The sequence below is a fragment of the Oncorhynchus mykiss genome, chromosome 18, assembly GCF_057628025.1.
Source record: "Oncorhynchus mykiss isolate SJ-2025 chromosome 18, ASM5762802v1, whole genome shotgun sequence".
Classification (NCBI taxonomy): Eukaryota; Metazoa; Chordata; class Actinopteri; order Salmoniformes; family Salmonidae; genus Oncorhynchus; species Oncorhynchus mykiss.
In genome coordinates, this window is record NC_143039.1 from 57,730,649 (window position 1) to 57,743,989 (window position 13,341).

The following is a 13,341-nucleotide window of genomic DNA, read 5'->3' on the forward strand; positions in this document are numbered from 1 at the left end:
CAATCATATTCAGAATAAACACATTCAGGAGAGATTTAAGAAATATTTCACAGCGCTTCCCTTTTTACTGCACTACACATCCGTGGTCTCCATGGTGACCAGAAATTATTTTATGGCCCCCATTCACAGTATTGATCAACACCGATCAACTTCAGTTAGATAATTACCTTTACGGAATTGAAAAATTTGACTCCATTTTATTCCGGGATAAAACATTTTGTTTACTGTAGATGGCAATCTCCATCTGTGTGCTAACTAGGTGATTACACACATATAGTACCAGTCAAACGTTTGGACACACCTACTCATTCAAGGGTTTTTCTTAAATGTCTCTGTTTTCTACTTTGTATAATAAAGACATCAACTATGAAATAACACATGGAATCATGTAGTAACCAAAAAAGTGTTAAACAAATCAAAATATATTTCAGATTCTTCAAATAGCCACCCTTTGCCTTGATGACAGCTTTGCACACTCTTGGCATTCTCTCAACCAGCTTCATGAGGAAATCACCTGGAATGCATTTCAATTACGAGGTGGGCCTTGTTAATTTGTGGAATTTCTTTCCTTAATGCATTTTAGCCAATCAGTTGTGTAGTGACAAGGTAGGGGTGGTTTACAGAAGATAGCCCAATTTGGTAAAAGACCCAATTCCATATTATGGCAAGAACAGCTCAAATAAGCAAAGAGACAACAGTCCATCATTACTTAAAGATATGAAGGTCAGTCAATCTGGAACATTTCAACAACCTTGAAAGTTTCTTCAAGTGCACTCACGAAAACCATGAAGCGCTATGACGAAACTGGCTCTCATGAGGACTGCCACAGGAAAGGAAGACCCAGAGTTACCTCTGCTGCAGAGGATAAGTTCATTAGTTACCAGCCTCAGAAATTGGCAACTAACTACACCTCAGATTGCAGCCCAAATAAATGCTTCACAGAGTTCAAGTAACGGATACATCTCAACATTGACTGTTCAGAGGAGACTGTGTGAATCACAGGACACCAATAAGAAGAGACTTGATTGTGCCAAGAAACATAAGTCCTGGTGGAAATCTGTCCTTTGGTCTGATGAGTCCAAATTTGAGATTTTTGGTTCTAACTGCCGTGTCTGTGAGACGCAGAGTAGGTGAACGGATGATCTCCGCATGTGTTGTTCCCACCGTGAAGCATGGAAGAGGAGGTGTGAGGGTGCTTTGCTGGTGACGTTGTCTGTGAATTATTTAGAATTTAAGGCACACTTAACCAGCATGGCTACCACAGCATTCTGCAGCGATACCCCATCCCATCTGGTTTGCGCTTAGTAGGACTATCATTTGTTTTTCAACAGGACAATGTCCCAACACACCTCCAGGCTGTGGAAGGGCTATTAGACCAAGAAGTAGAGGTGATGGAGTGCTGCATCAGATGACATGGCCTCCACAATCACCTGACCTCAGCCCAATTGAGGGTTTGGGATGAGTTGGATTGCAGAGTGAAGGAAAAGCAGCCAACAAGTGTTCAGCATATATGGGAACTCCAAGACTTTTGGAAAAGCATTCCAGGTGACTACCTCATGAAGCTGGTTGAGAGAATGCCAAGAGTTTGCAAAGCTGTCAAGGCAAACAGTGGCTACTTTGAAGAACCTAATAGAAATATATACAAAATATTTAGATTTTAACATTTTTCTTTGGTTACTACATTATTCCATATTTGTTATTTCTTAGTTTTGATGTCTTAACTATTATTCCATAATGTAGAAAATAGTCTGAATAAGAACCCCTGGAATGAGTACTGTAGGTGTGTCAACTTTTGACTGGTACTGGGTGTAAGATATGTCTGTATATCTCTCTCTCGCGAGCACACACACACACACACACACACACAGGTTTTGGGAGCTGTGCCAAGGCCTCCTCTATACCCACGTCTTGGTTCATCACTGGTTGAATTATGGCTGTGGGTTTGTTCAACCTAGAAATAGCTGCCTTCCATCCATCCTCATCTCTCTCCGCTTCTGCCGGATCCAGGCGTCATGACGATAGTAAATTGTTTGTTTTCTACCGGCTGCCATTTTGAAATGTTATTAGCGTCCTTTATTATAGGCTGCTTGGCACTGTGTCAGCTGGAGTTGGTGCTTGACAATAATATAGGGCCTGCAGGAGAGCATGATGGGGTATTTATTGATGATAGTCACTGGTAAAGGTACCTTTCTTTCCCCAGTCAGAGAGACGGTATTAGCAGACAGTATGAGGACACACACACCCCTTAGTAGGAGAAAGTCAGACTGACAATAGGAGCAGTATGAGAGACCGGGAACTGACCTGATCAATGACAGTTGCTGAGGTGTCTCTTTCTCTCTGAACAGGAAGACAGGGAAGTGAGTGGATATAACCAGCATGAAATGACAGCTGTGCTAAAGGTTAATTCATGTCACTGTCTTCAACAATCTCCCTGGGTGGGGTGGAGGTGAGGGCTAGATAAGAGCCAGGGAAGGGACCCTCTTCTTATGCCCCCATAGGGAAGCTCTCCCTCTGGGACCTGGTAGCAGGTCAGTCAAGGAATGCCAGACACGACAGTCTCAAAACCAAGTTTTCTTCTCCCATTCCATCACTGCCAACTTCTTCAGTGACCTCTCACATTACAACACTGCTGGTGTCTGAGGCACACTAAAATACATTTAGTCGTTTTTCTTCTCTTTCCAAATCATATGGTACTATTTTAGGTCATTTCAAAAGGTGTCATTTGAGGAGTCATTTCACTTCATACCAAAAACGGTGCTAATTTCAAGTTGTTAAATATCTGCTGTGGCTATTTTAAAAACAGATTGTAGCGGATAAATAAATGCAGAGACAAAAATAGTGTGTTGACAGTAGTTGTGATCTACTACTGCTATGTCCAGTCAGCTGCTGTTTAACATGCCCCTACATCCATTGCATTGCCCACTGCATAGAAATAGAATGACTGAATAACTACTACACTATTTCTATGGTTTTCTGTCCAGTCTGGTGTTGTGTAATAATACAAATCCCTCTATTGTGTTGCAGTTCTGTGTGGAACTGAACCAGGGCTCGTTGGACAGCGTGAGGAAGTGGAGAAGACCACGGGGGGTCTGGAAGAGTACCGTCTCTGAGAAACCCACAGTACTGTCCAACAAGGTAAGGATACTTGTGACCTCACTGCACGAAACACAAATTTCTTCTGGCTTTCTTGCTTCTCTTCCCCTCTCTCTCTCTTTCAGTCTCTCTCCTGCTCTGTTTCTTCCACCCCAGCCCCTCTTACAATCTCACATCCCATCTGAAACAGACCACCCATCTCAATTAGTTCACACAGCCCAGAAGTAAACAGACATTATCACTGAAAAATGTGCTAACCCTTTACGCTCAAACATAACCTCTTTACTAAGGGTCTGTTAACAGTGACCAGATGTGGCACAATAGATCCCTTGATCTAAGGCCTGCTGTAGTGGTCAAAGGTCAGATGGTCTAGTACAGTATGATTTAAAGCTGGTTGATTTATGGGACCCTTAGAGAGGCCCTTTCTGTTCCCATAATGTCTGTCCAACACCATAAAGAATCTCTGAGGGCACACACACTCTGTCTTCCCAAACACCACAAGGACTAGATAGCAGTGTTTAACCTCCAAGGAAGCCCGTCTTGAAATTGACCCTTGAAGTAAACTTGAGCTTTATTCTGTCTCTGTGCCTGATGGCTCCTGTCAAGTAAGAAGGATAATACAGATCATGTGGAGGGGGGTCAGTAAACAAACCCTCCTAGTCCTCCCCTCTGACCACACTTACTGTCAACCTCCCAGCCCTGTCCTCACCTCTGACCTCTATTACTGTCAGCATGAAATCCCTCCCTCTCCTAGTCCTGCCACTGTCAGCCTTCCAGCCTCCTTCTCCTAGTCCTGCCACTGTCAGCCTTCCAGCCTCCATCTCCTAGTCCTGCCACTGTCAGCCTTCCAGCCTCCATCTCCTAGTCCTGCCACTGTCAGCCTCCCTCTCCTAGTCCTGCCACTGTCAGCCTCCCTCTCCTAGTCCTGCCACTGTCAGCCTCCCTCTCCTAGTCCTGCCACTGTCAGCCTCCCTCTCCTAGTCTTGCCACTGTCAGCCTTCCTGCCATTGTCAGCCTCCCTCTCCTAGTCTTGCCACTGTCAGCCTTCCTGCCATTGTCAGCCTCCCTCTCCTAGTCTTGCCACTGTCAGCCTTCCTGCCATTGTCAGCCTCCCTCTCCTAGTCCTGCCACTGTCAGCCTTCCTGCCACTGTCAGCCTCCCTCTCCTAGTCCTGCCACTGTCAGCCTCCCTCTCCTAGTCCTGCCACTGTCAGCCTCCCTCTCCTAGTCCTGCCACTGTCAGCCTCCCTCTCCTAGTCTTGCCACTGTCAGCCTTCCTGCCATTGTCAGCCTCCCTCTCCTAGTCCTGCCACTGTCAGCCTTCCTGCCACTGTCAGCCTCCCTCTCCTAGTCCTGCCACTGTCAGCCTTCCTGCCATTGTCAGCCTCCCTCTCCTAGTGCTGCCACTGTCAGCCTCCCTCTCCTAGTCCTGCCATTGTCAGCCTCCCTCTCCTAGTGCTGCCACTGTCAGCCTTCCTGCCACTGTCAGCCTCCCTCTCCTAGTCCTGCCACTGTCAGCCTTCCTGCCATTGTCAGCCTCCCTCTCCTAGTCCTGCCACTGTCAGCCTTCCTGCCACTGTCAGCCTCCCTCTCCTAGTCCTGCCACTGTCAGCCTTCCTGCCATTGTCAGCCTCCCTCTCCTAGTGCTGCCACTGTCAGCCTCCCTCTCCTAGTCCTGCCATTGTCAGCCTCCCTCTCCTAGTGCTGCCACTGTCAGCGTCTGCAGTTTGTCAAGGAGCCGTATTGTATTGTGAAGATGCTCTGGAATGGAGCTATAACTCTTCTGCTGCTGCTCTGACCTGTTCACTATAGAGCAGGATCTCCGTGTACGATTCGATTAGTTTTTATAATGGCTTTTGGTGTGTGTGTGTGTGGTGTGCAATTTGATTCGTTTTTTTTGTGCAAGTGTTTGTCTGCTTTCTGCACACGGTTTAGAAAGCTCCATTGAATTAGCAGTAGGAAGATGTAGCCAGTGGCTATCATATCTGTCTGTGGCTCCACTGCAGTGGCCTTGTTCTCTGGCTTTAATTATCTATGACACACGTCTGTCTGTTTCTCTCGCGCTCTGTCGCTCTCTCTATCTGTCTGTCTCAGTCTGTGATGCTGATCATGTCTCACCCTCCTGTTAACCCCCCCCCCCCATTACCCCAGCACATGATCCCCTCCTGCCCCAGGGGCAGACCCACCAGAACTCAGAGAGGCCTATACTTCCCTAGGTGAGAGACCTCATTTAACTAACAGAGAGGAGAACTGAAGATACAGCCATGCCTTCATCTTCAGTATACAGGCCAGACATCCCCAGGCTCTCTATATTTAGAGAGGGCAGATCAGGAAACACTTAGCCTCCCCCTTCTCCCTAGTAATATAGAGACTGAGCTCAGGCTTTGGGAACTTCACTGAAAACTGAGTTGACTCCAATTCTTGTTCAAGGGTTTTCTGGAAGTTTGACTAGTCTCCTTTCTTCACTGCTGTCTGTCTGTTGTCATCTCTTCCATCAGGGAGTCAGTTATTCTGGGTTCCTGTGGGACAGCTCTTCTGGGATCGACCTGAAAGAGGCTTCTGTCCTGGAGAGTCCTGTTGTCAACGGCAATGAGAAACACGCCCGGCCGTATCTTGCCCACTTTTATGTAAGTCAACAGGGAGTGTGTGTTTTGTGGGATCTCCCTATGCTGAAATGTTGATCATAAAATGACTAACAGAATGCATTACTCATTTTATTGCCCCTATCAATACCATTATAACCATATAATGTCCTGCAAGAGAGACTAACATTATGTTAATGATTAATATGTGACTAGATTGGATCGTCTGAGCTGACGATTGTCAATGTCCACATGAGAGCTCCGGCCGTGTCTGGGGCTGAGGAGTCCAACGTTAGGAACCACCACTCGGAGGAAGTCAAGGCCCACAGACTGACCTCTAGTATCCAGAAGGCACTGAAAGGTCAGTAGCTAAAGGTCACCCTATTCTGTCTTTTCAAAACTTATGTTCTCTTTCATTATTCTTACCCTCTTTCTCTTCCTCGGTGGGTTATTGCATTAGGTTATTTGACATTGCTACATGGCTAATGTCCATCTGTGGTTTCTGTGTGACAGTTCAGAAGGGCCTGGTGGTGTTGGGGGACTTTGGCCTTTCCCCCCAGAGCAGTGAGCTAGATCAGCTGAGGAAGGAGCGGCTGAGCCCCCTGGTTCCCTCCAACATGTTCACCAACATCAGCACCCGCTTCCCCCAGGGCTCCCTCTGTCTGGACAACATCTGGGTCAGCAAGTCACTGAAGAAGATCTACGCAGGTACGTCTGTCTACAGATGTAACTGTGTGTGTCAGAATATGTAGCATTCTTACCGTTCTAGTTATGCCCACTGCAATAAGATACCAATCTAACCATTGGCACATGAATGCTCGATTTGCATGTCTGTTATAGTGATGAGCTTGGCTATGGGGTGATTTGAGTGACACCAAGAATTTTATCTGAATGTTTAACCTCTGACCTGTATGTATCTCCATGTATATGCTGCTCCCTGCAGGTCATTGCGTGGTGGTGCGGGAGGGCCTGACCAACCCCTGGATACCTGACAACTGGTCGTGGGGCGGGGTGGCGTCCGACCATTGTCCTGTCATGGCCGAGTTCTTTGTGGACGTGGCGCTGAAGGAGCTGAGAAACAGAGTTAGCGTGGTAGAGAGAGGCGAAAGTATGTCGAAACACGAACGGTGACGACCACTCGCCGGCGCCACGGACATACAGATGTGGCGGTTGTGGAGGGAGATTGTGACATCATGACATGTCAAACTGACCTGACTTTGCTCTGGACTGGATCCTGCTTTGGTCTGGTTTTTGTAGTGGAGCAAAGGGTGGATTTACCTGACAAATGTGAATTGAAGCACCGAGATTGCCTTTTTAGTTTCCTTTATCAATGTACAGTAGACTACCATGACATTGTTTTGGAGTAAATCATTTAAGAGGTGTGTGTGTGTATGTACAGTGCCTTGCGAAAGCATTCGGCCCCCTTGAACTTTGCAACCTTTTGCCACATTTCAGGCTTCAAACATAAAGATATAAAACTATTTTTTTGTGAAGAATCAACAACAAGTGGGACACAATCATGAAGTGGAACGACATTTATTGGATATTTCAAACTTTTTTAACAAATCAAAAACAGAAAAATTGGGCGTGCAAAATTATTCAGCCCCCTTAAGTTAATACTTTGTAGCGCCACCTTTTGCTGCGATTACAGCTGTAAGTCGCTTGGGGTATGTCTCTATCAGTTTTGCACATCGAGAGACTGACATTTTTTCCCATTCCTCCTTGCAAAACAGCTCGAGCTCAGTGAGGTTGGATGGAGAGCATTTGTGAACAGCAGTTTTCAGTTATTTCCACAGATTCTCGATTGGATTCAGGTCTAGACTTTGACTTGGCCATTCTAACACATGGATATGTTTATTTTTGAACCATTCCATTGTAGATTTTGCTTTATGTTTTGCATCATTGTCTTGTTGGAAGACAAATCTCCGTCCCAGTCTCAGGTCTTTTGCAGACTCCATCAGGTTTTCTTCCAGAATGGTCCTGTATTTGGCTCCATCCATCTTCCCATCAATTTTAACCATCTTCCCTGCCCCTGCTGAAGAAAAGCAGGCCCAAACCATGATGCTGCCACCACCATGTTTGACAGTGGGGATGGTGTGTTCAGCTGTGTTGCTTTTACGCCAAACATAACGTTTTGCATTGTTGCCAAAAAGTTCAATTTTGGTTTCATCTGACCAGAGCACCTTCTTCCACATGTTTGGTGTGTCTCCCAGGTGGCTTGTGGCAAACTTTAAACAACCATTTTTATGGATATCTTTAAGAAATGGCCACTCTTCCATAAAGGCCAGATTTGTGCAATATACGAGACTGATTGTTGTCCTATGGACAGAGTCTCCCACCTCAGCTGTAGATCTCTGCAGTTCATCCAGAGTGATCATGGGCCTCTTGGCTGCATCTCTGATCAGTCTTCTCCTTGTATGAGCTGAAAGTTTAGAGGGACGGCCAGGTCTTGGTAGATTTGCAGTGGTCTGATACTCCTTCCATTTCAATATTATCGCTTGCACAGTGCTCCTTGGGATGTTTAAAGCTTGGGAAATCTTTTTGTATCCAAATCCGGCTTTAAACTTCTTCACAACAGTATCTCGGACCTGCCTGGTGTGTTCCTTATTCTTCATGATGCTCTCTGCGCTTTTAACGGACCTCTGAGACTATCACAGTGCAGGTGCATTTATACGGAGACTTGATTACACACAGGTGGATTGTATTTATCATCATTAGTCATTTAGGTCAACATTGGATCATTCAGAGAGACAGAGAGTTTGCTGCACTGAAAGTAAAGGGGCTGAATAATTTTGCACGCCCAATTTTTCCGTTTTTGATTTGTTAAAAAAGTTTGAAATATCCAATAAATGTCGTTCCACTTCATGATTGTGTCCCACTTGGTGTTGATTCTTCACAAAAAAAATACAGTTTTATATCTTTATGTTTGAAGCCTGAAATGTGGCAAAAGGTCGCAAAGTTCAAGGGGGCCGAATACTTTCGCAAGGCACTGTGTGTATATATATATATATGTATGTATGTATGTATATGTATGTTATAGACAGACATGAGTGTGCCAAAAACATTTTTAATATGTATATGAAATAAAAGGAAATTAACAGACATTCCCTTTGTGTCCAGTCGACTGATCTTATATGAGATCCAACCACCGGAGCCCTAGCTTGTTCAATACAGTATGATACAAGCAAACACAACTAATGTGAATTTCACATGATTCTGTTGTACTTGTGCCTGTGACCTACCTAGTGGCTGTAGCTTATAGCTTGCACACTGCTGCACAGTAATACTAGTACATTTAAGTCAGTGAGTGAAATGGGAGGTTGGAGCTTAGCTGTTGAAGCCATTTAAAGCTGTTCTATTAATGTGTGTGTGTGTGTGTGTGTGTGTGGAAAAATTAGGAAATTTGGCATGGAGCCCAGCAACCAATTACTAGCTCCTTTCAACACAGTCTGACCAGATGAAGATAGCATCCAGTGTGTGTGTATGCATACACACACAAACAACTCTGAACTACAGTATACAGTGCCTTCAGAATGTATTCACACCACTTTATTTTCCTACATGTTGTGCTATGTGTGATTAAAATGGATTGAAATGTCATATCTGGTCAATTACACAACATACTGTTTTCTTTTTAAATGAAAAATAAAACCCTAATATATCTTAATTACGTAGGGGGTTGAACAATTGAGTCAACATGTTAGACTCGCCTTTTGCAGCGATTACAGCTGTGAGTCTTTCTGGGTACCTCACAAAAATTTACAGATGCACCATTGACAGCATCCTGTCAGGCTATATCACTTCCTGGTACGGCGACTGCACTGCCCACAACCGCAGGGCTCTCCAGAGGGCGGTGCGGTCTGCACAACGCATCACCATGTGCACTGCCTGCCCTCCAGGACACCCACAGCACCCGATGTCACAGGAAGGCCAAAAAGATCAAGGACATCAACCAGCTAAGCCGTGGGCTGTTCACCCCTCTATCATCCCGAAGGTGGCCAGTGCATCAAAGTGGAGACTGAAAAAAGAGCTATCTTAAATCGCCATCACTAGCTGGCCTCCACCCAGTACCCTGCCCTGAACTTCTTCACTGTCCGTAGCTGGCTACCACCCGGTTACTCGACCCTGCACCTAAGATGCTGTTGCCCTATGTACGTATATAGACATGGAATCACTAGTCACTTTAATAATGTTTACATACTGTTTTACCAATTTCATTTAGTAGCAGTCAAAAGTTTGGATACACCTACTCATTCAAGGGATTTTCTTTATTTTTACTATTTTCTACGTTGTAGAATAATAGTTAAGACATCCAAACTATGCAGTAACACATGGAATCATTTAGTAACTTTTTTTTAAACAAATCAAAATATACACTGCTCAAAAAAATAAAGGGAACACTTAAACAACACAATGTAACTCCAAGTCAATCACACTTCTGTGAAATCAAACTGTCCACTTAGGAAGCAACACTGATTGACAATAAATTTCACATGCTGTTGTGCAAATGGAATAGACAACAGGTGGAAATTATAGGCAATTAGCAAGACACCCCCAATAAAGGAGTGGTTCTGCAGGTTGTGACCACAGACCACTTCTCAGTTCCTATGCTTCCTGGCTGATGTTTTGGTCACTTTTGAATGCTGGCGGTGCTTTCACTCTAGTGGTAGCATGAGACGGAGTCTACAACCCACACAAGTGGCTCAGGTAGTGCAGCTCATCCAGGATGGCACATCAATGCGAGCTGTGGCAAGAAGGTTTGCTGTGTCTGTCAGCGTAGTGTCCAGAGCATGGAGGCGCTACCAGGAGACAGGCCAGTGCACCAGAAGACGTGGAGGAGGCCGTAGGAGGGCAACAACCCAGCAGCAGGACCGCTACCTCCGCCTTTGTGCAAGGAGGTGCAGGAAGAGCACTGCCAGAGCCCTGCAAAATGACCTCCAGCAGGCCACAAATGTGCATGTGTCTGCTCAAACGGTCAGAAACAGACTCCATGAGGGTGGTATGAGGGCCCGACGTCCACAGGTGGGGGTTGTGCTTACAGCCCAGCACCGTGCAGGACGTTTGGCATTTGCCAGAGAACACCAAGATTGGCAAATTCGCCACTGGCGCCCTGTGCTCTTCACAGATGAAAGCAGGTTCACACTGAGCACGTGACAGTCTGGAGACGCCGTGGAGAACGTTCTGCTGCCTGCAACATCCTCCAGCATGACCGGTTTGGCGGTGGGTCAGTCATGGTGTGGGGTGGCATTTCTTTGGGGGGCCGCACAGCCCTCCATGTGCTCACCAGAGGTAGCCTGACTGCCATCAGGTACCGAGATGAGATCCTCAGACCCCTTGTGAGACCATATGCTGGTGCGGTTGGCCCTGGGTTCCTCCTAATGCAAGACAATGCTAGACCTCATGTGGCTGGAGTGTGTCAGCAGTTCCTGAAAGAGGAAGGCATTGATGCTATGGACTGGCCCGCCCGTTCCCCAGACCTGAATCCAATTGAGCACATCTGGGACATCATGTCTCGCTCCATCCTCCAACGCCACGTTGCACCACAGACTGTCCAGGTGTTGGCGGATGCTTTAGTCAAGGTCTGGGAGGAGATCCCTCAGGAGACCATCCGCCACCTCATCAGGAGCATGCCCAGGCGTTGTAGGGAGGTCATACAGGCATGTGGAGGCCACACACACTATTGAGCCTCATTTTGACTTGTTTTAAGGACATTACATCAAAGTTGGATCAGCCTGTAGTGTGGTTTTCCACTTTAATTTTGAGTGTGACTCCAAATCCAGACCTCCATGGGTTGATAAATGTGATTTCCATTGATAATTTTTGTGTGATTTTGTTGTCAGCACATTCAACTATGTAAAGAAAAATGTATTTAATACGAATATTTCATTCATTCAGATCTAGGATGTGTTATTTTAGTGTCCCCTTTATTTTTTTGAGCAGTGTATTTTAGATTCTACAAAGTAGCCACCATTTGCCTTGTAGACAACTTTGCATTCTCTCAACCAGCTTCACCTGGAACACTTTTCCAACAATCTTGAAGGAGTTCCCACATATGCTGAGCACTTGTTGACTGCTTTTCCTTCACTCTGCGGTCCAACTCATCCCAAACTCTCCTTCTTTGTCTAATAGCCCTTCCACAGCCTGGAGGTGTGTTGGGACATTGTCCTGTTGAAAAACAAATGATAGTCTCACTAAGCGCAAACCAGATGGGATGGCGTATCGCTGCAGAATGCTCTGGTAGCCATGCTGGTTAAGTGTGCCTTAAATTCTAAATAAATCACAGACAACGTCACCAGCAAAGCAACCCACACCATCACACCACCTCCTCCATGCTTCACTGTAGGAACCACACATGCGGATATCATCCGCTCACCTACTCTGTGTCTCACAGACACGACGGTTGGAACCAAAAATCTCAAATTTGGACGACTCAGACCAAAGGACAGATTTCCACCAGGATAATGTCCATCGCTTATGTTTCTTGGCACAAGCAAGTCTCTTCTTATTGGTGTCCTTTAGTAGAGGTTTCTTTGTAGCAATTCGACCATGAAGGCCTGATTCACACAGTCTCCTCTGAACAGTTGATGTTGAGATGTGTCTGTTACTTGAACTCTGTGAAGCGTTTATTTGGGCTGCAGTCTGAAGTGCAGTTAACTCTAATGAACTTCTCTGCAGCAGAGGTAACTCTGGGTCTTCCTTTCCTGTGGCGGTCCTCGTGAGAGCCAGTTTCATTATAGCGCTTGATGGTTTTTGCGACTGCACTTGAAGAAACTTTCAAAGTTGTTGAAATGTTTCGGATTGACTGACCTTGATGTCTTAAAGTAATGATTGACTGTCATTTGTCTTTGCTTATTTCAACTGTTCTTGCCATTATATGGACTTGGTCTTTTACCAAATAGGGCCATCTTCTGTATACCACCCCTACCCTACCAACTGATTGGCTAAAATACATTAAGAAGGAAATAAATTCGACAAATGAACTTTCAACAAGGCACACCTGTTAATTGAAATGCATTCCAGGTGACTATGGTTACTATTGCTCAATACTGCCGGTCACATTGTGATTGAATGTGTTCAAAGTAAAATGCTCCTTTTGTAATATTCATGATTCTACTTTCATCATTGACATGATGTTGGGGGCTAAGTTTACACTTTATTTCCGTTTTTAAGTGATTCTTCACATTTCAGTCAAATTATATCTCTCCCTTATGGAGTTGTGGAGAAAGTAGCAGACGTGACGGTCCTCTAGTGGTGAAAAATGTGGACTGCAGAGGCCTCCCCTCCTTCAGCCCACCCACACTTCAGCTGTCACCCCTGTCCTAAAAACATCTAACCCACTTCGACCAAACAAGCCTCTAAAACAAAATGTCTCTGTGAAATATTTATGGTTGGCTTCCAAGCCATGTGAAATACACTTCACGCCCTAACAAAATGAAAACTCTTAACTGGAGCAGAGTGGAAGCCCAGGATAAGAGGCCCTGTTCTTGTGGGTCGTCTCCGTGTGGACAGAGGCCAATTGTCCAGCATGTCAGTGCTTGTAGGTGCCTTTCAACATGGAGCCCCAATGGAGTCCAGTTTCACAGTGAAACCTGAGATGAATGAATGGGACAAGGCGACTTCAACACCTCTGGCCCCAGATTAAAAACAGACAGAGACACAAAGCCAAG

General features: G+C 45.5%; 1 protein-coding gene across 2 annotated transcripts in view; it reads left to right on the plus strand.

The window, feature by feature from the left end:
• LOC110496430 (endonuclease/exonuclease/phosphatase family domain-containing protein 1) overlaps window positions 1-8,778 on the plus strand; it is a 36,588-nt gene extending 27,810 nt beyond the window's left edge. The window contains exons 2-6 of one of the 2 annotated variants that reach the window (XR_016488560.1): window positions 3,025-3,135; window positions 5,591-5,719; window positions 5,891-6,035; window positions 6,188-6,382; window positions 6,618-7,079. Coding sequence is in view for 1 of the 2 variants with exons in the window: in XM_021572328.3 (XP_021428003.1) it covers window positions 3,025-3,135; window positions 5,591-5,719; window positions 5,891-6,035; window positions 6,188-6,382; window positions 6,618-6,805 (768 nt within the window). In the remaining variant the exon portion in view is untranslated. Of the gene's footprint in view, window positions 1-3,024; window positions 3,136-5,590; window positions 5,720-5,890; window positions 6,036-6,187; window positions 6,383-6,617 lie in introns of both variants that reach the window. The other variant, XM_021572328.3, reaches the window with a different exon arrangement.
• The last annotated feature ends 4,563 nt before the right edge of the window (window positions 8,779-13,341 follow it).